Below are 27,927 nucleotides of genomic sequence, written 5' to 3'. Positions count from 1 at the left end.
CTGTTTGAATATAATCCACTGCGATGTGAAACTAGCAGAATGACATCTTTTATCTTTCAATGCCCCTTAAATGTAAGCTATCTATACTGTTTAGATAAGCTTTGTACTTTATAAATATATATAACTATTTCTGAAGCTAAACATAGAGATGAGTTAGTTTGATCTAAACCGTGTTTAAATGCCGCTACTGACGCAGCGGTTGTGTGTCTGTATGTGTGTGCGTCTTGTGTTCAATGGCTGTTGTGTTTATGCGTGTTTGTTTCTGTGTACGTCCGTGCATATGTGCGTGTTTGTCCACGCTCTCGTTCATTCAGAGGCCGAGGAGCTGTACCAAAAGCGCGTGCTGACGATAACGGGCATCTGCGTGGCGCTGCTGGTGGTTGGCATCGTCTGCGTGGTGGCATACTGCAAAACCAAGTAAGCCCCAAGAGCTCCCTCGACCGCCAAAAAGAGCCGTGCACACTCACACATTAACATAAAATAGCTAACACTTATCCACTCCAAAATATGAGTAACCGCTACAATCGACATATGGTACGTAATGGACAGGAGGTTAAAATATCTTAACTGCTTTTAAAAAGGATGGTGAATGATCATTTCAGGTAGTAAGTGTCATTGAGACTTGGAAATGATATTTTAAAAACAAGAAATTCAAGTCATTTAAAGTCAAAGTAGTGAAAATAGATGTGTCGGCTGTAAAACATGTTAGTTAGATACTTTATGCATCCCAATGAGAACTTCATAGTTTATATCATCATCTTGGAGTGAAATGTAAATAATAATCCAGTATTTGTGAGTGACTGGAAAAGTGCTTGAAACTGTGTGCTGGTTTAGATCAGATGACACTAGTTGGATCTGTCTACAGGAAACAAAGAAAGAAGTTGCATAACCATCTGAACCAGAACATGTGTGCGGAGCATCCGAACCGCATGCTGGCCAACGGACCCAACCACCCCGGCCCTGGCCCGGAGGAAATCCCAATGGTGGATGTGAGTTTACCTGCCCTTGTCTGTTGTTTAATAAAGAATTTTGGTTTAAAATGTCATGATTACATGACAACTCTTTTATTGGCAGTATATGTCGAAGAACGTCCCGGCAACTGAGGGAGTAATACGTCACGGAACAGAAACTTCAGGCAATTTTTCGGGCAGCCGAATGTCCTCAAGGTCCCATCACACTTCTACAGCTTCTCACGCTTCCAGTCACCGGTACTGACTCTGTCTGTCTGTATGTCTGTCTTCAATCGGTCTGTCTTTCTGTCATCAGTCTGTCTGTCCGTCTGTCTGTCTGTTTGTCTTTCCGTCCGTCTAATTGTCTGTCTGTCCGTCTATTTATATGTCTGTCTGTCTGTCTATCTGTCTTTCCGTCGTCTATTTGTTTATCTATCTATTTATTTATCTATCTGTATATTTATCCTGTCTGTTTGTCTTTCCGTCCGGTCCGTCTGTCTGTCTGTCTGTCTGTATATCTGTCTTCCGTCCCGTCTATTTGTTTATCTGTCTATTTATTTATCTATCTGTATATTTATCTGTCTGTTTGTCTTTCCGTCCGTCCGTCTGTCTGTCTGTCTGTCTATATATCTATCTATCTATCTATCTATCTATCTATCTATCTATCTATCTATCTATCTATCTAACTGTCTGTCTGTCTGTCTGTCTGTCTGTCTGCCTGTCCCTCTGTCTTTTTATCTGTCGGTCTATCTCTTGCTTATCTGTCTGTCTATTTATCTGCCTGTCTCTCTGCCTGCCTGTCTTGTCTTTCTATATATATGTCTATCTGTCTGTCTGTCTGTCTGTCCATCTATTTATCTGTCTGTCTATCTGTCAATTAATCTGTCTGTCTACTTATTTGTCTGTGTTTCTTTCCATGTATCTGTCCGTCTGTCTGTCCATCCCTCTATTTGATTATCTGTCCGTCTATTTATCTGTCTGTATATTTATCTGTCTGTCTGTCTTTCCGTCCGTCTATTTGTCTATCTGTCTATCTGTCAGTCTATCTAATTGTCTGGATGTCTGCCTGTCTCTCTGCCTGCCTGTCTTGTCTCTCTATATATATGTCTATCTGTCTGTCTGTCTATCTATCTCTCTCTCTCTCTCTCTCTGCCTGCCCGTCTGTCTGTCTGTCTATCTATCTTTTTTATTTATCTGCCTGTCTGTCCGTCCATCTATTTATCTGTCTGTTTGTCAATTAATCTGTCTGTCTACTTATTTGTCTGTGTATCTTTCCATTTATCTGTCTATTTGTCTGTCTGTCTGTTGTCCATCCAATTATCCATTTATTTGTCTATTCATCTTTTAACAATTCATTACATTATGTTGTTTTTCCTCTCAGGCACGAGGAGCGCACATGGAGTATGGAACGCACAGACAGCATACACTCTGACTGCCAGTCGGGGGCACTTTCCTCCTCTGTTGGCACTAGTAAATGCAGCAGCCCGGCGTGTATGGAGGCCCGTGCTCGCCGTGCAGCGTACTGTGGATATCCTGACGCTCCACAGTGTTCCTTAGAGTATGGAGATTCTTACAACTCCCTGCGGGATTCACCCCACAGTGACAGGTGTGTGAAAAGAAAATTTCTGCTCTACCTGTTTCTTCTGACTGTGTTCAGTTTTTTATAAAAGACAAAAGTTTGCGATGTTGTCATGAAATAAAACTACACATAAACTACATACTTCAATACAGTGGCTGCAGTTTAGCTTCAATTTGCTATGTTACAGTAAAATGCTAGATTTCATTTTTTTGTCACATTGTATGGCATACAGTAGACGACTATTAATTGTTGTTATTAATCATTTTAATAATTATAATAATTCTCAATATCAATAAGAATAATGATACTAAACTACTTTTGTCTGGAACTTTCTTAGGTATGTGTCCGCTCTGACCACGCCGGCGCGTCTGTCTCCGGTGGACTTCCACTCCTCACTGCCCCCGCAGGTGCCTACCTTTCAGATCACCACGCCCAACGCCAGCCACGCCCTCTCCCTGCCGCCCGCTGCCTCCGCCGTCGCCATGGCAGCCTACTCGCCCGAGGACGACCAGCCGCTCCTGCACCGTTACCGGCGCTCGCGACGGCCGTACTACGCGGCAGAAAGCACGGGCTCCCTTCCGTCCAGCCCGTACCGCTTCGTGGACGACGAGGACTACGAGACCACGCAGGAGTACATGACCTCCCGAGAGCAGCCGAAAAAGAGCGGCAGCGGGCGCCGTTGGCGCAGAAGATCGCGGGTCAATGGACACGTCGCGCAGCGCGCACCTGGACCCAGGAACTACAGCTCTCAAAGTTGCCTGTCAGACAGCGAATGGGAGGACGATGAGGTAGGCGACCTGGGCCACGGCGAAAGCACGCCGTTTCTTAGTATGCAGAACATGAACGCCACCGAGCCGGCCACCATCTACCGACCCAACGACACGCGGACTTACAGCAACACAGGACGCTCTGGCACCCGCGGCAACGTGCATTCGAACAAACTGTCGCAATCTCGGTCCAAACCAGACAATGCACCCCTTTAAAAAGAGAAGGAGAAAACAAGGACGAATAAACGTATCTAGGAGCGCAAAACAAATGATATGCTATAGACCTGCACCTATGAGAAATATTTTTTATTTTATATAACAGACAGATATTCTAAACAAATGAAATATTTATTTTCATTTCAGCAAAAATTGTCTACTAGCTAGCAGCAAAGACTTTTTTTATAGGGGGAAAACTATTTATATGTAATTTCTTTTTTTGATTTACAGCATTACGAGAAACAATTACGTGCCAATTTTTTCACGAGTTAGAAATAGAATAATATTGTGGTGCCTTTTGCTGTTTGCCGATGAGGGAGGTTCAGTTGAGTTTTTGTAGCCTTTCGTAAAACAGACCCCTGGGTTTTATAGACATGTTCGTCTCTCTCTTTTTCTTTTTTCTTTCGTTCCTTCGTTCGTTCGTTTCGTTCGTTCAGGATCTCCCCATTTGAACTGTGATATTATTCAGACACCATGCAATATCGAGTCACTTCTGTGTAAGGTGTTTGTTTACATCAGTAGGATTTACATGCCCGCACCCGATTCATTCTGTACCGACAAAACATCGGATCGCTCTTTACGTTTCCTTTGGTTTACGCGTTTCGTTCATAGTTGTTTCTCAACTGGTCGTCGCATATTGTTTCCGTGGAAACAGAAGTATGCAGGAGTTCACAGGGCACGGCGCCGGGTCCTCGGCGTTCAGGGTTTTCAAACGTGGTGGTCTGTACGTCCAATGAATGTGTTTACACTCGTGTGTGTGCTTGAAAGCGTAGTCTGTGAATGTGGAATCTCAGTGTATATCTACGTGTCTTCGTGTACACAGTAGTGGCTGCCTTTCAGCGTGAGGACGCGTTTAGTTTGTGCGTTTAGCGTCGTGTTCGTCTTCAGGTTACCGTTTCGAGTGCGTGTTCGTGTGTGTAGACATACGCCTGTGTGTACCAGTGCTCCAGTAAACGTGTGCGAGTATGCTTGTATTCTTTCCGACGGATCTAAAGCAAGCTCTCTGTTTTAGCAAGTGACGCCAATGGGTTAAAAACCGAAAGAGAGACATGTTGGTGACTTTGTCGCCCCCTCGTGGTGAGACGAGCTCATTGCACTGTATCTTCCTTCCATGAGTAGTCATTGGCCGCAGTGCCACCTGCGGGGGAACCAATCCAGCCTGATTCTAGCCTACACGGACCTACATCTCTTCTCTTAGCCCACACGTTTCCATTCCTATGCCAGCAGCTTTAAGCCGCACTGTGTCTCAGGACTTTTCATCGAAAACTCATAAGACGCCTCTCCGACCGGAACGGATCCATTACTGCCCGTATTGTCTACGTGATGCTGGGGAGACCATACAGAAGGATTCGACCAGCTGTGTTTGTCTGCAAATGGTCCATGTTTTCGTCGTTTCTCTTAGCTCCTCTTTCCTATTTCTGTGATTTTCTTTTGTGTGTGTGCAAGCTGGAGACTTGCTCAAAGCAACATGTGTTTGGCTACTAGACGTGCAACTTTAGGCGGATGAAGATATAGTGTGAACCCCTCCTTCCAGAGCCCAGCAGCCTACGATACATTTAGATAAAACAACATATGCACACGTTCACATACAGGCCCAGTTCACCCTAAAATAACCGTTTGTTTCTTCGCTCGCCCCCACATCATTCAAGACATGTTTGTTAGACACCAAAGAACACCAAAAGTCATTTGTTTCAATTCATTTACAATGAACTAAGCTTAAAGGGACAACTCGCCCAAAAATGAGGAACGTTGCTAACCAAAAAACACTGGCCCCCATTGACGTCCATTGGATGGACACAAAACCACGTAGACGATATCTTCTTTCGTGTTCCAGAGTCATGTATAGGTTTTGATTGACTTGAGGGTGAATAAATGATGACAGAATCTTAGATTTTGGGTGAACTGATCCTTTAAGGCTTTCAAAAGGACACCGAAGCATCAGTAAGCATTTTGTAAGCATTGGTTAATATGACTCGTGTGCTGTATTCTGACATTTTGAATAGCCGTTGTGTGAAATACAGACTGAAAGACTTCCTCCAGTCGGACGGAGCACACGAGTCATATGGAGCACATTTAAAGTGCATTCGTGTTCTCTTTGAAGCTTGAAAGCTCCCTGTTTATTGTAATCGCATGGAAAAGTTTGACCAAGTACATCATTAAAAATGTTTAGTGCATTTTTCTACTGGAGAACGAATGACATTAGGGTGAATAAATGATGGGAGAATTTTTAGTTTTGATGACGCTCTCACACACACCTGCAAATACATACAGTACACATACACTTTAACACACACATGCACACTAAAGTCATTTAGGGTACTCACATATACACACACACGCTCATTTGAAGCAGCACTCGTCTCACAGATTTCTTTCTTCCTGTACTTCTCTTCTGTTCTTCCTGTCTGCCCGTGAAGGCGTCCCTTCCTCTGCATGTACTAGTGGTTCAGGTAGATGGGTGCATGGTTACCGCAGCAACCGAGTCGTGTTCACACGGTGAAGGTGTAGATTTCATTTGACATTCAGCAATAAATCCCCTTTTTCATGTTCATTCTTTACTTGGAATATGCTAGAAATTTTTGCAAGTTTTCTCAAAAAAATAGTACTTGTAAAAAATAAAATAAAATCAAACCACTTGTTCACATGGAGAAAAAAATAAATCTTAATTCCTACCATTTTAAAAAATGAACTCGTGAGGATGTATGTCATTTTCTATTCTATGTCTTTTACTCTTTTCTCTTTTCAGGGAAATGCTCATTGATTCTTTATCAACAGCACAGATTCCACTTCCACTTTTCAATCTGCTGATAAATACATAAGCAAGAAAAAGCTGAAGTGCACACAACATAAAAACACATTTTACCGATCTTCAAAATACAGACTTTTGTAAAGAATATCTTTATTAGTCATGATGCTCTTTGAATTTTAGCACAGCTGAGAATTCCTGAATACCTATTTAAAGAAAACAGGTGTGCTGATATTAATGACAACACTCTTCTGAAATCTGATATTGGTTAAAAGCTGAAAGAATTTAATGCTCAAAACCTTGTGGTATTAAGTGAATCAGCTCTGAAATAAGATTAAAACTTCAGCTCAATAGGTGGAGCAATGCACAGGTTTTATTCCCAGGTAACACACATACAGAATGATTTGGAGAAAAGCATATGTCAAATGCAAGCAAACTAGTGAAATGTAAATGCAAATGCTGTTCCAACCGTTTGGACACATAGACACAAAGTAAAATAAAAATAGTACAGCACGTATTACATGTTTAGAAACATAAACTTTCAAGTATACAACAGTGCAAAAACATATTTGACTGTTTATTCTACTGCTTTTGCTCTACCTTTAAACTATGCTTAGTATGCTAAGTATGGATGACACGTCCTCTTGAAGACTACTGAAGTATTTGGGGGTAAATCAGATAGGTGTGTTAATCTCAAATTGATATTATCATACACTTGGCACTAGACAACACCTTTAGGATTTACAAGACTTGTATGGATACTTTCAGGTTTTAATCAACATCACAACACACTTCCTGTTTTAACAACAACAAATAATTAGTTAAATCTACCTGAAAAACCTGTTTTCTGCCTATAGCTTCTGTGGGGAATAACACATCATTTTCAACAGTGCATTTTGTGGACAGCTCACCACACTTGTCTAACAACAAGTCTGACATGGGTGAAACTACAAATTACAGAAATATAACAGAGAATGTATTATATTCCCCATCTGACATATATAACTATCCCCATCTGACATGTTACACATAAAAGTGTGCTTATATTGTCATGATAAATAGTTAAGATAAGCTTATAAAAATTCACTTGCATGTTGTTTCTTTTTTTATGTTCCTAGTTCAAAACTAGAGAGAAACTGTAAGATCTGTGACCTACAGATCTAATTTCAATAAAAAAATATTAATAACACTTAATACAATAAGGTCCTATTTGTTAACAGTAGTGAATAAACTAGCTTAGATACAAATCAATAATGTTGTTTTACAGCATTTATTAATCCTTCTATATGTTAGATAATCTCAATTCAATTATTCGTGTTTGTTAATTGTGCATTAATTTATGCTTAATCAAATTAAAAAAAATGTTTTAGTAAATGCTGAAATAAACAAATGAATAAATGCTGTAAAATAATTGATCATTGATAGATCATGTTAGCTAATGCATTAACTAATTGTTAACAAATAGCACCTTATTGTAAAGTGTTATTTTGTTTTCAAAATGTTGGTAAGCAAATAAACACAATAAAACCATGTAACAACCATAATGAAGATATTTAGCTAAGTTGAACTGTGTTACCTGAACAATTACAGTTTATGTTGACCTAAACAAAGCTTTCACATATTCCGTTTTGCTGAAAAGCATATAGGTATCCAATGGCAGATTCCTATAATGTGACAAATGTCCCAGATATGATATATCTTTGAGTAATAGCCACGATTTTGATTAAGTAAAAAAAAGTAAATCCCCTTTCTCCGCGTCACGGCTAAATGCTTCATTTGACTTGCGAATGGTGGGCGTGGCTTACACATTCACCTGTTCGACACCTGTATACATGCAGCCACTTCACGCGCTGTGCGCGAGGTACAGGAGATTCTACCATCCAACCGAGTGGATTTTATTTATTTGTTTGATTTGTTCGGAGACAAATGTCATATATCAGATTCCTCCATTTGATTTAGTATTTTAGCTCCGCGTTTCTACACTATAGGTATTATGGTATGGCGAAATTTAAAGTCAGAAAATTCATCACCAGAAACATGGTAAATCAGAATTTCATCATTTTAAAGACGTCTTTTAAAATACAAAGATTACACTCAACATACACTCAGCAAGATTTTGAAACGAATTATTGTCGTTTAGTTATTGTTGCATGTCGCGTTTGGATACTGTATAGATAAGTATATAATGGTTTTCCTAAATCATTTTTATGCGGTTAATTTCACAAAGAAACATGGTGATGTCAGCTAAAGTGGGCCATGTGTCAAAATTACCCATTTAAAGTTTGACTACATCTGTCATATTAACTGGCTTTATCTGTCATATCGGTTGACACAAAGATTTTTATCAATATGTTTATATTGCCTATATGGCTGAATTCAAATGGAGACTGTCTTTAGGGTACTATTCAAGTTAGAGTTTTTGCCTCTTTTAATAGATACGACATTCAATTTATAGAAAATAAACATCTTGTTATACCTTGTAACAATTTATAGTACTCATTAACAAAAAAACAAAAGAAACAAACAAAACATCTACCACATTAAATAAATCTTGTCTTGACCTGAATTGTGTTATGCTGTAAGGCAGTATGCTTAGTCTTATCTTCACTGCATCATTGTTCTTCTGACTAAACGATATAATATTTTATATAATAAATATAATACACTTAATCCTAGTTTAGCCCAAATACCATGATTACCATGGTAGGTTTGTACCAAATTAATACCATAATGTACTAAATAATCTGTGATAATTGATGCAATCTGAATGACAATTTCTAATGACGCCTTAAAAGACCAGTGTAACAAATAATTATAAAAAGCTTTTTTAATTCTTGAATAATTTGTCTTTTCACAGTGTATGGCTTCACGTCTGTGTCGATATCATCGCCGGTTCATGTTCATCTGCTCGCCGTGCTTTGTGCTTATCCCAGTGTACATCTATGTGTCATTGGCTGTGACCTATACCATGAAACACGGCACGTCCATTACACATTTGCTACCCACACGCTTCATTGCCACTGGGCTGAGATTGTCTAAAGATCTGGCTCCTCTCCCAGAAAAGGTATTTTGGAGAAACGAACTCGATAGTGGAGCACTGTGGAACTTTATCCAGCACATCGAAGACCGGCGAAACAACCCAATCCTAAAGCCAGCACTGATTGATTCTGTAAACCACAGCAGCACTCCTAATGATACGGAAAGATCCATTTGGAGAAGTTCTGGATCCTGTTCTCCAGATTATGAGATTCTCAATATAATGCCAGATTACGAAACGTTTTCCACCCAGATGAAAGATTTTGTCATGTCTATGCACTGTCGAGACTATCCACTGATCCTGGAGCCTCGAGATGTTTGTGACCACGGGCCCCTTGCAAAGACTCCGATGTTGCTCCTGGCCATCAAATCTCAAAGCGCAAACTTTGAGAACCGGGAGGCGATTAGACAGACTTGGGGGCGATCGGGAAGGGTGAAGGGATGGGAGAAGGAAGGGGGGCGTGTTCGCAGGGTTTTCCTTTTGGGGACGTCCAATGACTCGCAATCTGAAAATAAATTAAAACTTGAGAGTAAGATATTCGGTGACATCATCCAATGGGATTTCACAGACACTTTCTTTAATCTCACTCTAAAGGATGTGTTGTTCTGGGAGTGGTTCTCAGGCCGCTGTCCACATGCCCGTTTCATATTTAAGGGTGATGATGATGTGTTTGTCAGGACGCCGGCTATCCTGGACTATCTGCAGGGCGAGGAGGAGAAGACTGGAACGACTACGAAAAGATCTACACAATCAAACATGAAGCAGTTTGTTGTAGGTGATGTGATAAGAAACGCAGCGCCTTTGCGGATGAAGGAAACAAAGTATTATGTCCCAAAAAGCTTCTACAAAGGGCTGTACCCAACATATCCAGGTGGAGGAGGCGTGGTGTATTCCGGTTCCCTGGCCCATAAACTCTTTGAGGTGTCACAGAGGGTTCATCTCTTTCCCATTGATGATGTCTATCTGGGCATGTGCCTGCAGAGACTGGGCGTCCCACCTATTAACCATCCTGCCTTCCTCACATTTGGCTTTCCAGAAGATGAACCTAAAGATCCCTGTGCAAACCACACCATCCTCCTGGTCCACAAGTGCAGCCCAACTGACATGTTCCAGCTCTGGACGGAAACATCAACACCCAGCCCTGAATGCAGAAACACAACGCTGAGAGTCAAACCTAGAGTCCCTTAAGGCTGTTCTTAAATCGGCTCTAACACACTCAGTTTCTGCCAATCTCATAATAATCATGAGTACCCATATAGTAGTATTTCAAACGTTGTATCTTCGAAGAGTATTAAGTTTGATCATATTTACAAAAGATAGATACAGCTGCATGGCGCGTACGGGTGGGGGGGAAGGGATAGACTGAACTAAATCACGTTGTCAACAGAACACAGACATGAGTTTTACTCACCGCATGCGGTTCATGTCTGGCATCTTCTAGCGCTGGGATGGCTCCATATATCAGTTTCAAACAATCTCCAAATCCAGCGTTTTTCCACCATTTATATAACATTTATCACCCAAATGCAGTGAACAAACAAACACCTGATCTTCACGAACATATGCTCTCTCTCTCTCCTGCACACAAGTGAAAGTGACGTCTGCGCATTCTCCTTCTCCTGCTCTCCTTGATGCCGCATGCTTTCCTGGGAGAATTGTCCAATAAGGGACTTAGAAACATTGTTACAAAACATTTTTATATGTTCGAATAAAACTTTTCGAAACCTGCACGGTCTCTGGGGGAGTGTATTGAGCACAGAAATACTATGTAATACACCCAACTCGTATTTTGCCAAGGTGGACCATGTTTAGCATGAGAAGACAGCAGGATTAACATTATAAAGACGTCAGAATGCATGACACATCATTGCAGCACTGCTTTAACAGGTTTTCTCAGTTATGACGAAACAAGTTCTCATATGACAAGTTTGTACAGACAGTGTTTGATGACTTTCAACTCCTCAGGAGAGAAACTCAGCTTCTCATCGTTGGTCTCTTTTTGTTTGAACAGAGATTTAGACTGTTTCTGACTGAAACACTTATCTACTATAATGCATTGTAGGATGTTTTATACGAGTTTGAAAAAGGTTGGTTGTTTTGCACAGTGCTTTAAAGGGTAGCTCACCGTCTTGACATTTCAAACGATTTTAACATTCTTTCTTCAGCAGAACACAGAAAAAGATAAAGTTGTAAACCACAAAACGAAGGTACCCATTCACTTTTATAGTATGTACATAAAACCAATGCAAGTCAATGGGTACCATCGATTTTCTGTTCCCAACATTATTTAAAATATCTGCAAAAGAAAGTAATATAGGTTTAAAATGACAAAAGGTTTGACATAATTTTAGTTTCTGGGTAAACTGCCCTTTAACATTTTTGTAATGTTTCTCTTTTTCACTGAAACACCATTTAAAAAATGTGCATTTGTACTTTTGAGGAGAAAAGAAAATACAAGAGTTGGTAATTGCTCCTCTTTTAGTATGAAAACATTCGTGTTTATAAATCTATATTACTGGGTGAACAACAAGTTATCTCATATTTTACATCAAAAGAAAAGTATTGGATTAAGCAAATAAAGACTATTTTAATAACAATAAAAGGTGTCTTTGCATTTCGACAATTACGTCATGAAAATGTATAATTGTGCCAAACAATACAATTTAATTTTAATAATGTGAATTTGGGTTTGTAATGTACGTCATTTAAACCAACCCCACAATGCAAATTTCATTATGGTCTTTTTGTTCTAGATTCTATACGTGTCATTCTGATCACGTGTTTGTGGTTGACAAGTGTGGGTATAGCTTACAAACCAAACTTTATTGCAATTCACTATTTACAAATATAATGACATACAAAACGTTTCATTTCACCAGAAGGAAAATAAGGACACTAATTAAGAATAATTCCTTCTGAGAACACTTAACTAGCTTCTGAATGCCATCGGAGAGGAATCATTTGAAACAATTACAGCCCTGAAATTCAGTTCAGTCTCAGGCATCAGTGTGGTTTGTCCGGGTATTAAAGCTCAATCAAGGTCTGTTACAAAAAAGGTGCTCTTGGTCTTTGTAAATCATCGTCCAGTATAAGATAAAGTATTTTGCAGTTTTGTTCTTTTCACTCCATCTACAAACTTTTTCCTTTGGTCCCATCACACTCCTCATCATCATCATCATCGTCCTCACTCTCGCTGTAGAGGACAGTGGCACGATTAGTGTTCACAAACAGATCGCTGTCATCGTTCTCAGAGTCACTGTCAGGCACTTCCAGCTCGGTTTTTTCTTCACTGGGAATTTTCCGCGTTCCTTTGTTCTTCTCAGAAGATGTGTCAGATTCCTGGAATCCTTTTGGCCTGCGTGATGTGAGAAAATGTTGTTGTTACAACTCGAGGCCAAAACATTTATTTACACGTTTTTTTCCAAAGTTGTGCAACAGCCTCACCAGATACCGAGTTTCCTCATATATTGGATGTTGTCCCTGTAAAGTATGAAACTAATTTCTCCCTTCACTTTACCTCCTTCTTTAATGGGATCAACGATGACAAAGTCTCCTAACAAAGAGAAACGGTAAAAAAAATGTGAAAAACTTTTAGTAAACAGAACTGTCTAGAAAAGACAATCAAAAACAAACCTCGTTTGATCCAGAGGTTCTTGCGAAACTTTGTTGGCATGCTGAGCAGGAACTGCTCACCACTGTCAGTCGCAGCCTCATGGAGATTGTTGCCATTACTACCCACGACCTGTGATATAATAAATTACACTTTAAAGCTTCTCAACCCTTCACAATTGCCAAAATTTAGTTTTTATACTGTACTGTACCCTCATAATTTGCTGGTCTTCAGTGGGTGTGACATACTCCCCCAGAGCTTCATTCACTACATGCTTGCGTTTGGTTGCCTTTGACATGGTGGATGTAAGTATCTTAAGTTTGTATCGCCTTAAAAACAACGAGAAGTTAAATTTAAGAACCATTACGTCACGCAGAATACTGTGTGGTTTTCAATTGACTTCACAAAATTACAAATTAAACACATAGCAACGTTTCTCATCTCTGGGCAAAATGACAAAACAATTATCACCGATCAATAAAAAGTGTATAATGAAAATATTTAGGTTACTTGACACATCGCTAATGATAGCATGCTGCATTAACATGTGGCACCCATGCTGTGTTGGTTTGGATAAATAAAAGACTCTAACGTCTTTATTTGTCTGTATGGTAAAACCCACATTTCCCGTAGTCACCTACCTAGAAGCTGTATGTGAAACTCTAAGTGTAATCTTAGTTTTTTAACTAATGGCATTGAGATAAATTGCGAACGTTTCCTTAAACCTTCTTCTCAGATTCGTGAAGCAAGTTGCAACAGAGAGTGAAAGCGGTGTGAGAACTACGGCGATGAAATATTTCAGAATAAAAGCACCTAAACCACCTAAAACGATTATTAAAACTATTAATTATAAACCGTCTACTCTCTAGATTAATGTATTTAAGATTTTTTCAACTTTGGATATACAACACTTACATAAACAAAAGACAATCGGTGAAGATTGCACTTTTATTTTAAAAGATCGCTGTCAGAGTTCACGTTCGCGGTCCGTTGCGACGCAGGCCCTGATGTCAAGCGAATGTGTGTGATTAAAAGTTGACGATTTTCTTTGCCTTGCATTTCTATTTTGAAATTAAGCGATGTTAAAATGTTTCATTAAAATATAGTTTTAGAATTCATAGAAAATGTGGAGACTGAAAACAATCCGTCATAAAGCAAGTCGATCTGCAAATGATTTGGAGGAGTTCAAACAGAAGAAACGAGAATTTGAGAAAGGTTTGTGTGCATGTGTGTGTCCTGTTGAGAAAAGCATGTGTGTATGGTGAGCTTTTTTACATGCAATGTTGCATCTAAGTTAAGTGTTGTTTTTTTAATATGTTAATGCAGCCGACGTGATGTAACGTGAACATGTATTTCTTCATAATAGTTCTCAGACAGGCGAGGAGAGACAGAGAGCTTACCAGTAAAAGACTGTTACAGAATGAAGAGGAAGATGAAGACTCAATGGAGACAAGCTCTGCTCCTCACTTGTCAGCTGAACAGGTTTGTTTCTCTACTATACCGTGTACAGCATGTATGGAATAGGAGGACGTATGTTCCTCTACTGACAAGCTGATGTATTTATTGTGTATGTGACATTAGGTGAGAGAGATGATATGTGGAGTCCTGCGTGGTGGTGAGGAAAAAGCAAGTCGTCTCGCATCTCTAAGAAAAGCTCTTAGAAACCCAGACACCCAACTCACTTTCATTAAGTATGACCTCCCTTGATCTTTTACTTAGGTTTGACATTTCAGTGTATTTCAGATTGCCACAATTTACATGTGTTTGTTTATCTACAGGTCAGAGAATAGCATGCACATGTTGGTCGGGCAGCTCAGTGGTCATAATGCCCAGTGCCAGCTGGAGGCTGCACGCTGTCTTCATGAGCTGTCTCACTCTCCCCATCCTAGCGTTGGTCAAGCATGTCTGTCTGCTGGCCCGTACCTCCTCACATATCTGTCCAGTCAGAGCCCTAAGCTAATGGTCAGTGACTGTATAGTCAATATCAGAGGAACATCATCGAGCTTTATCCACTTTTCATTTCTATTTTGTCTTTTTTCTAGGAAACCTGTTTATACACGCTGGGAAACCTGTGTGCCGACAGCAGTTTAGTTAGAGAGAAGCTTCTGGCTCAGGGAATAATTTCAGGCTTGGCGAGCTGCATTCAAGTAAGAAATTTAACTAATTAACCAATTGTTAGCTGTCACATTTTAACATGTTTGTATCTTACTACGTCCTTACTGTATGGTCCATTAAAAAAATCAGCAAATATGGACTTACAATGGTCACTGTATGCATGATAATTGGGGGAATCATTGAAAAACATGTCTGGGAAAGAAAAACATTTTTATTTCCAATGACTTTTAAAATTAGAATCATAAAACGAGTATTTTTGCTTGAAATCATGAATAATTTAAAAGTATTCTGAGGCATTATACTACCATGATCTGCAAACAAATTTTTAATGATATATAATATTGTTAAATATTAACATGTTTTTGTAAATTAATAAGATTTGCCTCACAATACTTTTATATGAATGCTGATTTTAATAGGTATTGTATCTCATTCATTTTATGATTCTAAAGTCATTATAAATATTATAGATTAATATTCTTAGAATATATATCCTACCTAATGAATCAATAATAGCACAAACAAATATCTATTATTTATTATTTATATATTATATATTGCTTTTATATGTATATGTTTTTATAACATAAAAATATTACCTTAGCATGTTCTTGATAGGTGCTGTGATATTTAATAAATTCTTCTTCCCTGTTTCAGAATCAGAGGTATAGTCTGGCTGTAGTAGAGGCTGCTGGGTTTGCTCTGTCTCAGTTGTTGCAGGCAGATGAAGCTACTGATAAAATCATACCGTAAGGAACCAACATGTATTGTTTGTTTAATGTTTGTTTAAACTAGGTGGTTCAAACTCATTTTTGGCACCCTAGAAATAGTACTTGTTAAAAAACGGTTATTATCACATGACAGATTTAATCTGTGTATTGCATTGCCTGGCTTTGTCTGACTTCCTCCTCAGAGCTGTTGAAGATTCAGGAGTAATGTTGGATTTGATCTCAGCGCTGATTCCAGATCATGAGTTTGGTTTTGGACCCGCAATTGAGTGTGCGTGGTGTTTACACTATTTAGTTAGCAGGTGTGGCAGAAATTCTAACAGTGTCAATGGCGTGTTGGTTTTAAATGTGTGTGTTGTTATATTTAGACAACATGATTTCTCTTTTGAACTTATTGTTCAGTTCAGTTTGAGCTTTATTGTCATTCCGCTACAGTGGAATGAAAGGTCGTGCCTAACAGGACCACGGTGCTACATATATACTGACATACATAACTATCCTACTGATAGTTTGACAATAAAGATACAATGTTTACATTTGTTTTACCTATAAATAAACAAAAAATACAAACTATATTGAAATTAATTTTATCTAAAACAAATAGGCCAGAGGAGTTATTACTCAGCTAAAATGTGACTTGATGTTCTGCTTTGCACATTTGCAGTAATGTGCATAACATGGTGCTGGTAACACAAGGGGTCCTCTCACAGTGTGCTGCTGTGTTAATAACACTAGGGGGCACTGTTGCTAAAGGAAACCTTGAGGATGGGATGGAATTGGTAAGCTATTGCAAAGCAACATCCTGTACCATGCAATTTTACAATTAAAATAATTGTAAAATTATTTTAGAATTTTAGAATTAAAATAGAAACAGAAATAAAGATATTCTCATCTGAGAAAGTTCCTTTCTGATAAGTCGCACCTGGTTCTCTTTTTGATTTTCTGACTTTGGCTTTTGCTCTGCAGCTCATTTGGCCTCTCCTCCGTTGCCTTGGTAACCTGCTGGTCAGTGGAGGGTGTGATGTAATGCCGGAGGACACACGTCTCCTCGGTGCCCTGTGTGTCTTTAGTCAGGCTTATCTTCAGTCTCACGCGGGACTGAGCAGAGAGAGCCTGTGGGTGCTCAACAACCTCACCGGTAAGCACATGTTTGAATTGCACAGCTTCTTGTGTCAGTTCTATTGTTTTAAAAGCACAAATCATGACATCCAAGAAAAAATAAAAGGTGATTTTGTCATTTTCTACTTGCTCTCATCTGCACATTCACTGTATATCTGCTGGCACATTTTTTAATATTGTTGATACTTTATTTCTAGCCAGTTCTAGTGGATTCTGCTCTGCTCTCCTGCTTCTTAACCTGGTTCCTATGTTGATTAATCTTCTGTCCTTCGCTAAAGGAATAAATTTAATGGTAGGCACAGTCATCAGCTTTATTTACTACAATTTTGCACTTATGTGTTAATGAAGAAAAATATATTTAAATGACTATTTTTAAGCCTATCCTTTTGAAAAGATATCTGTTTTTATTCATCTCTTTACCCTGGTCAACATGTTCATTTTAGTAACATACTGTACCCGAAGTTAGGTTAACCTAATCTCTTCCAGCATGTTTCTGTTTGTAAAAGGTGCTGAGAGTTCTGGCTAACATCGCTCATTACGGCCCCGAATACTGTGTTCGGTTAACTCAAGCGGGGGTGCTCAATGGTCTTTGTTTCACCCTCAAAATGGCTGAGCCGGAGGTGGTTACTCTGAGCCTGGAAGTGTTATACATGTTGGTATCCAGCAGCCCACAGGTAAACAGATCACACTTAAGGCACATCTAATTACTCTTAAGAAGAGCTCGGTCACAGTCGTTCAACAACTGCGGTTAAAGGGATACTTCACCCAAAAATGTCATCATTTACTCACCTTCAAGTAGTTCCAAATCTGTATAAAGATAAAGATATTTGCAAAATAATGCTTATAACCAGACAGATTTTGCCCCAATTAATTACCAATAATATATTTTCGTTTTGTTTTGTTGAACACAAAAGAAGACGTTTATAAGAATGTAGGACAACAAACCTAAAACTATGGCACTTTTGACTACCATTGTATTTTCTCCTACTATGGTAGTCAAGGGAGTAATCAATCTGTTTGGTTATAACCATTCTTCCAAATATGTTTCTCTATGTTCATCAGAAACAAGAAATGTACACATATTTGCAACAACTCGAATGTGAGTAAATGATGACAGAATTTTCATTTTTGGGTGAAGTATCCCTTTAACTGATGCTCTTGTGCATTTGACAGGTGATTGAGGAGTTAAGAAGGTTGAATGGTGTTCCTCTACTGGAGGCGATTCAGTATAACAGTGAAGCAGAACAGCGTGTCAGAGCTGCATACATTCTCGATAATCATTTTCCTTCTTTCTGTGAGGTCAGTAGTGACGTAACCTGATGTCATGCATGCACTGAAGCATGCGACACGTTATAAATGTCACTGTATTTAAATTTGAATTCAATTCTTAAGCCTTTTTTTCAAAATTATAGAATTCATATCTCATTCTTTCGTTTTGAAGGTGGAGAGTCTTTCATCATAACACTGGAATCCAACAGGATGACAGAAATAAATTATTGACATTTGTCCTCCGAGAACACTGAAAGAACTGAACGTTTTTGCATTTGCAAACTCGTTCATTTATGTTTGTTTCCTAAAGTCTCCTGCAAATTAAATATTGCTGCTGATGTTTGACATGTTCATGATACCTGATGTTCCTTCAGACCTGCGGACGCAAAATATTCTGTACGTGAGTACTTATCGGATTGTGCTGACTTCAAATACAGTACAGAGAGTCACACTGGATATAACATCAGGACAAATAAAAGACTGTTTACAGTGTATGTTGAATAATACCACGATTCAGAAATATACAATGTTGTTCTATAATATTCCTCTATTTTATATTACAAGTATTTAAAATGAACATTGTGGCAGATTTTGTAAAGCATAATAAATTCATGTGACATAACATAAAACAATATGAGAAGCTTTCATAATATATTACTCTTATTTTGATGTATGGTCTATATAAAATTATAAATAAATAAAATATAAAAAGTTTTACTGTAGTAGGCTACATTGTTGTATTTTGGAGGGCGCAATACTTTCCATTGGACGCTTTTGTCTTCCAGCTGATGTGTAAAATGATACACTTTGTCCTTTATGTAACATGCCAGTTTGAAGTGTTATGAAAGCACCAAGGACCAGTACAGCAGACTGGTTTGTGTCTGTCTCTGAGGTGACATGATTATATGACATTAATCCTATGAATTATTACTCTGAGATGAGATTCACACCGCGCTTCTTCAGTATTTAACGTTACGTTATGTGGTAAGCAATTGCGTCGCGTGACTTTGTTGTTGGTTTAGCGCTGCAGCTAAGCTAACAATAGCATGTTGGTTTGGAAAGTGGGATTTTTCGGCACAAAGTAAAAAAACAACAATCAAAAAAAATCTGTTAACATTTTTATCGTTTTGGTACGGTGTCAATTTGGTCGTAGATAGAAATATAATTTCAATATTTGTAGAATGACTGCATTAGCTGCAAGCTAACTAAAGTTGCTGTTTGTTCGAACTAACTCAGCTGACAGCCTATCGCTAGAGAGAGTTTGTGCCCAAAGTTACTGTCTAAAACATTTGCTAGATGTTTTTGTCATTAATTCGTTTTTTTAATGCTCTGGTCATTGATTTACATTAGAGTTGTTGTCTGGGTTTATAATGTTTATGTGATGGTAAGACAGGAAACAGGTGCACTGCACATAACTTGTGTGGTCCCTGTTTGTCTAATGTTTTAACAATCATTTTAAAATCCTGAAAAACAATTCTGGGGATCAGTTGTGTGAGAAAGCAGCTTCATAATGGGATTGCATAGATCTACACATGACTACATTTGAATGCATTTAATAGTTATGAGAAAAACTATTCAGGAACATTGCATTTTAAAGGGAGCCCTAAATCTTGATTTTAACACTGTGTGTGTAATCTCTTGTGTAAATTCAGGAGTTCCTGAGCTGCTGACAGGCTGCATTTCAATGGGACCCTGCTGAGCGGTATGCACTCGGCATAACACAACATGAAATCAGCGTGAAAAGCATCACTCTAACAAAACATGCACTGAACATGATAAAACCTTACTCAAACAAAATGTGCATTGAGTAGGATAAAGCTTCACACAAACTGAACACAAACAAGCTTCATCCCAGTGAAACATGCGTCTGTCTGAATCTCCACCAGACAAAATGTGCACTCGACATGATCAAGCGCCATTTAAACACAACACACACAAGCAAAACTGCTTTATGGTCTTATTCTGTTATCACCATTAACATATCTCTCCTCTGTACATTAGATTCTCATCTGTACTAAGTTGATTTCTGAAGGACCATCATGCAGTTGGAAGCTCAGCTGCGTTTCTGTCAGAATTGTCTGTGGTTCTGTAAAGGTTCCCAGCGGCTGATCTCACTGTCTGCTGTCCACAGGTATCACAAAGAAATATATTCATCTATGGAATACACAGACCAAACAGATTTACAATAACTATTCAATCATGAATACAAATTTACCAATGACTGTAGCAAGTTTCATTTCTCAAACAGATGTCCAATGGCTCATTTTTGATCAATTTGGCTTAATGCGATTTGCTTATTCTTTTTGTGCTGCAGCAATTTATTATATTTTAAAGTAATGTTTCACCTCTCTTTTGGGAATGAATAGGTCATCAGCGAATTACTATGACCTTCTTGGAGTGAAACCGGACGCCTCGCTGGATCAAATTAAGAACGCCTTTTTCGACAAGTCCAAAAAGGTTTGTTTCTGACTGTCAGGAAAACCTTTGATTAACTTTGTTTGTCTGCCCGTTAAATGGCAGAAATGAAGAGAAGACTGACGGACTGACAGCGTTAATTTACATCAACATGAGTTCAGTAATTTATATTTATAGTGTTATTTGCACACATTTGAAAGTACGCATTTGATCGGATACTGTATTATAAGTAACAATGCACTTGTTCGTGGCATTTAAAATACTTCTGCTAGAGGTTTAATTATTACTTACTTAAAGTCCAAGTGAAGTAAAAAATTACAATGGCTATTTTTTCATGAAATATTGCAGCATTTATTGTAAATAGTTTATCAGTGTGGGTCATTCTCTTTTTAAAATGTGTGTGCCCTCATAATCTTTAGTTAAAATCTGTCACTCGGAAATGTGTCAAAATACGGAAGTAAAAATGATCGCAACTTCCGGTTCACAAGACTTTAAGACTAGAGCCGTTGAGAGAGAGAATTGTCAATTCAATTCAAGTTTATTTATATAGCGCTTTTCACAATGTGTATTGTTTCAAAGCAGCTTTACAGGGGCAAACAGGAAAAACAGAAAAGTTAAAACACAGCACAGTGCATGGTATTTATACAACGAGTAAGTTCATTCTAATAAATAACATCTAATTTCTAAATAAATAAATGAATGAATGCAGTCTCCCGGTGAGCAGGCCAACACTGCCCTGCTGTGGCGAGGAACCCAAACTCCAATGATTGATTAATGGAGAAAAAAACCTCGGGAGAAACCAGGCTCAACCGGGAGGGCCAGATCCCCTCTGACGTGTCATAGCTGCACTCAGACTGGTGACATGTGATTTTAGTTTAGCATTTAATACCAAATATTGTAACTTCAGCATTAATAAGACAAATAGTCCGTCTTTGCTCTTGGTTGGGGATGTAGTGGTCTGAGCTGGGATGGTCCGATGGTCATATTTCTCTTGGCAGATGGTGGAATTGCCTTAGATGGAGCTGGGATGGTCAGTCAGTCTGCAGCTGTATCTGGTGTAATCTCAAATTGGGGATGGGCATCTGTCGGTCGTCTGGACATGGTGGAACTTCTTCCTACCTCGGGATGGGCATCTGTCGGTCGTCTGGACATGGTGGAACTTCTTCCTACCTCGGGATGGGCATCCCGAGGCAGAGGCGGAAAGAGAATAAAGAGAATAATTAGCGTAGCTGCTGTTCATTAACTATGCATTAAGTGAAAGCTTGGCTGAAAAGATGTGTCTTTAATCTAGATTTAAATTGGGAGAGTGTGTCTGACCCTCGAATAGTATCAGGAAGGCTATTCCAGAGTTTAGGTGCTATGTATGAGAAAGCTCGTCCACCTTTGGTGGATTTTGTTATTCTAGGTATTGTCAAAAGTCCTAAGTTTTGAGATCTCAGCGAGCGTGATGGGTTGTAACGTGATAAAAGCTCGGTTAAGTAAGTAGGTGCTAAACCGTTCAGGGCTTTGTAAGTAATTAAAATAATTTTAAAATCAATGCGATACTTAATGGGTAGCCAGTGAAGCGATGATAAAACTGGGGTTATGTGATCGTATTTTCTTGACCTAGTAAGAACTCTGGCAGCTGCATTCTGAACTAACTGTAGTTTGTTTATCGATGATACAGGACAACCACTAAGTAGAGCATTACAATAGTCAAGCCGTGAGGTCACAAATGCATGAATAAGCTTTTCTGCGTCTGCAACACATAAACTATTTCGTAATTTGGCAACATTTCTAAGGTGGAAGAAGGCTGTTTTTGTGATATTTGAGATGTGATTTTTAAATGACAGGTTGCCGTCTAATATAACGCCTAGGTCTTTAACTGTATTTGTTGGAGTAACAGTGCAGCTTTCAATTTGCAGGCTGTAATCGGAGATATTCGGTTTACTTAATTTTGGTGCTATAAGTAATATTTCTGTTTTGCTAGAGTTTAAAAGGAGGAAATTACTAGTCATCCAATGTTTTATGTCCTCGATGCACTCTGCCAGTTTGGATAGCTTAAAGGAATCATCTGGTCTTGATGAGATATATAGCTGAGTATCATCTGCATAACAGTGGAAGCTAATTCCATGTTTTCTAATAATGTTGCCGAGGGGCAGCATGTATATGGAGAAAAGCAAGGGTCCTAAAACCGATCCCTGTGGTAATCCATAATTGACTTGCGTAAGATTTGACGATTTCCCATTTAAATGGACGTATTGATATCGGTCTGTTAAGTAAGATCTGAACCATTGCAGTGCCTGTCCCTGAATACCGATATAATGGTGTAAACGATCTAGTAGTATTTTATGGTCTACAGTATCGAAAGCAGCACTAAGGTCAAGCAGGACTAAGAGTGAGATGTTTCCTTTATCTGAAGCAATAAGAAGGTCATTTGTAATTCTAACGAGCGCAGTTTCAGTGCTGTGATGCGGTCTAAAGCCAGACTGAAACTTTTCGTGCATGTCATTATTTTGTAGGAAGGTACACAGTTGAGTTGACACTACTTTTTCTAGTATTTTAGACAAGTACGGGAGATTTGAAATCGGTCTATAGCTTCCAAGTTCATTTGGGTCTAAATTTGGTTTTTTGATAAGAGGCTTAATTACAGCCAGTTTAAAGGGTCCTGGGACATGTCCTAGATTAATAGACGAGTTGATTATGTTACAAATGGGCTCAATTACAGCAGGTAGTAACTCTTTTAATAAAGTAGTCGGAATGGGGTCTAATAAGCATGTCGTCGGTTTGGATGTTGCAATAATTTTAATTAAATCTTCCTGATTTATAGGAGAAAAACACTCTAGCTTTTCTTTTTGGGTGACGGTTGAAACTAATTCTTCCGACAAACTTGGAGGTTTGGTTTTAGCTATGTTGTCTCGTATTATTTCGATTTTCTCTGTAAAAAATTTCATGAATTCATTGCTACCAAGGTGCGGCGGAATACCCAGGTCAGGTGGAGTCTGTTTGTTTGTTAATTTAGCAATTGTACTAAATAAAAACCTTGGATTGTTTTTGTTATTTTCTATGAGGTTACGGAAGTGCTCGGCTTTTGCTGCTTTTAGTGCCTTTTTGTAACAGCTTGCACTCTCTTTCCATGCAATTTTAAAGACCTCTAATTGGGTTTGTTTCCATTTTCGCTCCAGTTTACGCGTTTCTCTTTTTAGGGCGCGAGTGGTGTTATCATACCATGGTGCTATGTTCTTTTCATTTATCCTTTTTGACTTCATAGGTGCGACCGCTTCTAATGTATTAGAGAAAATAGTGCCCATGTTGCTGGTCATGTCATCGAGCAATTTTATATTCGTTGGAAAGGTTATTAGAGAAGTCAGATCCGGCAAGTTCTTTACGAAACTATCTTTAGTAGTTGAGGTGATTGTTCTACCTTGTCGATAACGAGATATACAACTGGGTTAGTTAATTGTGTCAACAGAAGTTCAAATTTTTCCCGTGCCACTCATCGAGCCTTCACATAGTTCAAGGAAGTTATGTATTCTCTTTAAATGCTTTACTATTTTTATTCATTAAATTAAATCATGAAGATAGAGACAAAAAAATATTATTACAGTTTTCAAGCTTTTTAGGCTTTTGCTGTGTGTTTCTGTTTTCATGTTTTTGGTGCATGCCAAATAATTAAATGTATTTAAGCGAGTAACATTTTTTTGTGTAAGTAGTTTTATGAAAAAAAACAAGTGAGTGTGCGTGTGTGAGAGAGAGAGGAGATGAGGGTACGGATACGGGCGCTTTGTTTCCGAGTCACAAGCAGATAAAAGCTTTATGATTTATGTCATAGAGAACAAGTGAGAGCAGAGAGGTGAAATGGCCACAATGAGGAGACATGCCATGTTCCATTCACCAGATATGAGATATACAGTGATTTTATCATTTAAGTCAACATGAAATAAAAAAATGTATCTTTGGTCTTATGCTGGAAGATTCATTACATTTCCATTCCAATGTTTATTGACTTTATAAGTTCATATAGATGCTTTCATTTTCAGCTGACATCATCTAGGTCACATGGACCGGGAATATAATGCTAGCTAATACACATTCTGGTGTGAAATTTACAAAACACATTTCTGTAGTTCAACTACACCAAGGTCATGTTTCGATTCCTATGGAATGCACAAACTGATTAAATGCAAACTGTACCTTGAATACACAAAGCTGTGACTGTTAATTCATGTTTACACTGGGGGCACCAAATAATTTTTGTGCAACGCATGTTCCTTAGTTTTTCAAATTTGTACATCAAAGTGCCATATCATTGTTTTGAGCCTGTAGTTGTTTCTATCTAGCAAAAAACTGATCATAAAGCATTCTCCTCTTCACTGTCTTCTCCCCTCTTCTTTTTTTCTGCTTTAGATGCATCCAGACAGTGACCTATCTAATGCTGGTCTTCACAGTCAGTTTGTTCAGCTGAATGAGGCCTACAGGGTTCTGAGCAGAGAAGGTTCCAGACGGCAATATGACCTCAGGCTGAGGAACCCGTACGTCGGAGGGCAAGCCTTCAGAACCTCAACGTATAGCTCCAGGTGACCCAACGCTTGTTACAGACCTTTTAGAAGTTCACAGTGAACTCTGTGATCAAACGTACAGAGAAACAAAACTGAGAACTTAAGAATTAGTTCTATTTCATCATGATTTAATTGCATCCTTAAAAGTTGGTGTTATTGAAAAATAACTCCCCGTCTGTCTGTCTCTCTCTCAGTGCCGAGCCATCAGAGAACATACGATATTGGGAGCAGTTCAGACAGGCCCAGCCTCAGGAGAACACGGCTGAGGATTATGAAAAGAAAAAGAAACGGAACATGCGATTGGTGGGCTACTGCCTGCTCACCATGTTGCTCAGTCTCTCTGCCCATTACTTTGGGTTCAGGTGAGACTTTACACATACACAATCTCATTTGCACATATAACCATCATCAATATGCGTGACATGTGAACTGGACACCTTATTGATATGAAAGATATTCAAAATGTTTCAATGCTGATAACAGTCTGTGTTGTGCAGCTGTTTATATGAACTACAATACAAATGTTCTCTGTTTTTCTTTGGTTCCTGATGAAAATGTGATAATTTTCTTTTGTTTTTAAAACACATTTTGTCCATCCCAATGCCAGAAAACCCCCACTAATGCGTATCCACTGGTTTCCCATAATCCCCAATGTTTAGTTATGCTTTCCAGTATCGGCAAAAAGTGTTTTTACACCTTGGCTGAAATTAAGTATCTTCTCCAAACAAACACAGCTCGCTTGACGTGTTGCAGAAGTGCGCTTGAAATGTTTTGAAAAATGACAATGTTTAACTTCCCTGTCAATGCCCATGAGCCCTTTTTAACGTGATCGCAAATTTATGTCGACACCTCACGGACGTCTGTTGCCCCCTCCAAATATATATGTTGGCAGTAAATCATCTCACCTTTGACCTCTGGGTTTGTCTTTCATGCAGGAAACTGGAAGAGTTCCATAATAACTTCATGGATGAGAAAGACAGAGTCATCACTGAGATCTACAACGAATCCAAAGAGAGAGCCAGGTGGGAACGCTTTGAAGTTACACGTGTTGCCTGGGGAAGTGGATCAGAGGCTTGAAAACAAAATTGTAGATTTTGAAACCATGAGAAGAAACATCATCAAACTTTAGTGGAGGTGTTTTGGGACACGGTTTGATGATTATAAGTTCAGCGCAGCCAGATTTTGAGAGTTATGGTGTTTCGTAAGCAAACATAGATAAATGTTGCTAAGCAGTGTCCTGGCGAACACCCAAAACACCTTAGCCACTGCGCACATTTAGTTTAGAAATTGTAATAATCTACATTATTTAATCATCTTTCTGTTTGTTCTGTTCCTCAGAGTGAACGGCTTAAAAAAACAGCAGGAGATCTTAAGACAGAAACACGCAGAGTTCCTGGAGAAGTTCAAGATCCCCAGCAGCAACGGAGAGGAGAAGTAAAATGAGGAAAGCCAACCAGATCCAAATGCGACCCATCGCATGGATGAACATTAAATATTTTGAATTTATAGGTTTTAACAAATTCTCAAAAATGAAGCTGGAACCATTCATGCTTTCTCTTGCAATGCGGTAACATTTGGGATCTTACTTTTAGTCACCGTATAGTCTGCACCGTGACAGCGAAACAAACCTGGCTGATTATAGGTTTGTGTGGCTCTTCATCGGGTGTTAAAAACATGTACATCTACTGTATTGCCTGCATTTACAGGCGACGTTGTACCTGCACCTGGAAGGTGTGTTATGGAAACATTGCATTCCTGATAAAGTCGTTCATGAAAACACTGTACATCGTGCACTCGGTTAAGCTCAGTGTGCGTGTTTGTGTGTGGGGGGGTTCTCATGCAAGTATACCTAACACATCAACACTATAGGGAATCATTTTTCGGGTGCTGGTTATTTTCGAACTATTAATCTTATTTCGGCCCGAAAGTTCATGGTACTTTGTGAATTAATGTGTTTTGGTTAAATAGATCACGTGCATCTGTGTGGTACTCGAGGAGTGTGCTAAACAAAACGATTTTAATAAATTATGATCCTGGATTAAGACTCGAAATGGATTGTTAGAATTTATTCAAGCGGTTGCCTTATTTAAACAATTCAGTATTTTAGAGTTTGATGTTAAACGGATATCTTGCAATAAACAGACTTTTTTTAATTGTAAGGGATCGTGTGTGAGAGCCTTAATATCTCTTTCGTCATTGTTTCTTTCAGTAAAAAGTAATAAAATGACCTCTGGATCATAGTTTAACAACTGTTTCTTGTTTTTTTTCTCGTATAAATTCCTTGTAGCTTTATGTATATGCTTGTGTCTACTGTTTTTGTTTACCCCTTGAAAAAGGCTCCATCAGGCAACCCCCAACTCCCAGCGCTGTGGTGTCACATTTTGCACAGGCAAGGATGAACATCTTCAAACATAGTTTTTATTTATTTTTTAGTGAACAAAAGATCTTCTCTGATTGAAACAATGTTCTTTCTTTCTTGCAAAATTCTACAAGCTGCCACGACATTCTAGAGTCCACTGCGTTGGGCGCATTTCAAGGAGGCCTTGCATTCCCGAACCCTGTGCGCTTGTTGACAATCTGGGCTCCTCTCTCTGTGACTCCACGTCTAGGGACGTCTGATGTGGTTTTCTGATACCGTATGGGCCCATATGCAGGTGCTCCTCTCTGTTCATGACTGATCTTCAAGATACCAACTTTAAGGAATGAGTCTGGGACAGTTTCAGTGTGTCCCCCGTGTCAGTCTGACAGTTCTAAACTGAACCCTTGCAGGGCGCTGTGTGATCTTTCACAGAAATGCTAACAACATCGCCCACCGCTCGACACTATCAGCAGCAAAAT

General features: G+C 38.9%; 5 protein-coding genes across 8 annotated transcripts in view; 4 read left to right on the top strand and 1 right to left on the bottom strand.

Moving 5' to 3' along the window:
* Nucleotides 1–6,167, top strand: part of nrg2b (neuregulin 2b) — a 46,458-nt gene extending 40,291 nt beyond the window's left edge. Inside the window, exons 7-11 of the mRNA XM_056770127.1 lie at nt 315–417; nt 866–989; nt 1,075–1,208; nt 2,332–2,556; nt 2,867–6,167. Coding sequence (XP_056626105.1) covers nt 315–417; nt 866–989; nt 1,075–1,208; nt 2,332–2,556; nt 2,867–3,512 — 1,232 coding nt within the window. The 3' untranslated portion in view covers nt 3,513–6,167. The remainder of the gene's footprint in view (nt 1–314; nt 418–865; nt 990–1,074; nt 1,209–2,331; nt 2,557–2,866) is intronic.
* Nucleotides 6,168–7,951: 1,784 nt separating this feature from the next.
* si:dkey-160o24.3 (N-acetyllactosaminide beta-1,3-N-acetylglucosaminyltransferase 2) lies at nt 7,952–10,621 on the top strand. The gene is made up of 2 exons (XM_056769991.1): nt 7,952–8,298; nt 9,116–10,621. Exons 1-2 carry the CDS (start codon nt 8,257–8,259, stop codon nt 10,481–10,483), a joined length of 1,410 nt encoding a protein of 469 aa, XP_056625969.1. The 5' UTR covers nt 7,952–8,256; the 3' UTR covers nt 10,484–10,621.
* Nucleotides 10,622–12,097: 1,476 nt separating this feature from the next.
* eif1ad (eukaryotic translation initiation factor 1A domain containing) lies at nt 12,098–13,673 on the bottom strand. The gene is made up of 5 exons (XM_056770129.1): nt 13,547–13,673; nt 13,117–13,234; nt 12,929–13,037; nt 12,740–12,848; nt 12,098–12,650 (listed from the first exon to the last, which is right to left on the bottom strand). The coding sequence occupies exons 2-5, from the start codon at nt 13,201–13,203 to the stop codon at nt 12,425–12,427; spliced, it is 531 nt and encodes a 176-aa protein (XP_056626107.1). The 5' UTR covers nt 13,204–13,234; nt 13,547–13,673; the 3' UTR covers nt 12,098–12,424.
* An 80-nt stretch (nt 13,674–13,753) lies between these two features.
* On the top strand, nt 13,754–18,850 carry tmco6 (transmembrane and coiled-coil domains 6). Its single transcript, XM_056770128.1, has 13 exons — nt 13,754–14,120; nt 14,272–14,387; nt 14,487–14,596; nt 14,684–14,867; nt 14,948–15,052; nt 15,678–15,769; nt 15,934–16,050; nt 16,413–16,527; nt 16,715–16,886; nt 17,065–17,159; nt 17,374–17,541; nt 18,041–18,166; nt 18,309–18,850. Exons 1-13 carry the CDS (start codon nt 14,030–14,032, stop codon nt 18,327–18,329), a joined length of 1,512 nt encoding a protein of 503 aa, XP_056626106.1. The 5' UTR covers nt 13,754–14,029; the 3' UTR covers nt 18,330–18,850.
* A 100-nt stretch (nt 18,851–18,950) lies between these two features.
* Nucleotides 18,951–27,329, top strand: dnajc4 (DnaJ (Hsp40) homolog, subfamily C, member 4). Of its 4 annotated transcripts, none has more exons than XM_056770335.1 (8): nt 18,951–19,028; nt 19,789–19,838; nt 20,138–20,267; nt 20,503–20,593; nt 24,938–25,107; nt 25,284–25,451; nt 26,025–26,111; nt 26,428–27,329. In XM_056770335.1, the coding sequence occupies exons 3-8, from the start codon at nt 20,176–20,178 to the stop codon at nt 26,525–26,527; spliced, it is 708 nt and encodes a 235-aa protein (XP_056626313.1). In that variant the 5' UTR covers nt 18,951–19,028; nt 19,789–19,838; nt 20,138–20,175; the 3' UTR covers nt 26,528–27,329. The 4 variants fall into 4 exon arrangements, with proteins under 4 accessions (XP_056626313.1, XP_056626312.1, XP_056626314.1 ...); XM_056770334.1 differs by having other exon boundaries at nt 18,954–19,120; XM_056770336.1 differs by lacking the exon at nt 18,951–19,028 and adding an exon at nt 19,179–19,266.
* Nucleotides 27,330–27,927: the final 598 nt, after the last annotated feature.

Source organism: Triplophysa dalaica, chromosome 16, assembly GCF_015846415.1.
Source record: "Triplophysa dalaica isolate WHDGS20190420 chromosome 16, ASM1584641v1, whole genome shotgun sequence".
Classification (NCBI taxonomy): domain Eukaryota; kingdom Metazoa; phylum Chordata; class Actinopteri; order Cypriniformes; family Nemacheilidae; genus Triplophysa; species Triplophysa dalaica.
This window is presented reverse-complemented; position numbering and strand designations above follow the sequence as displayed.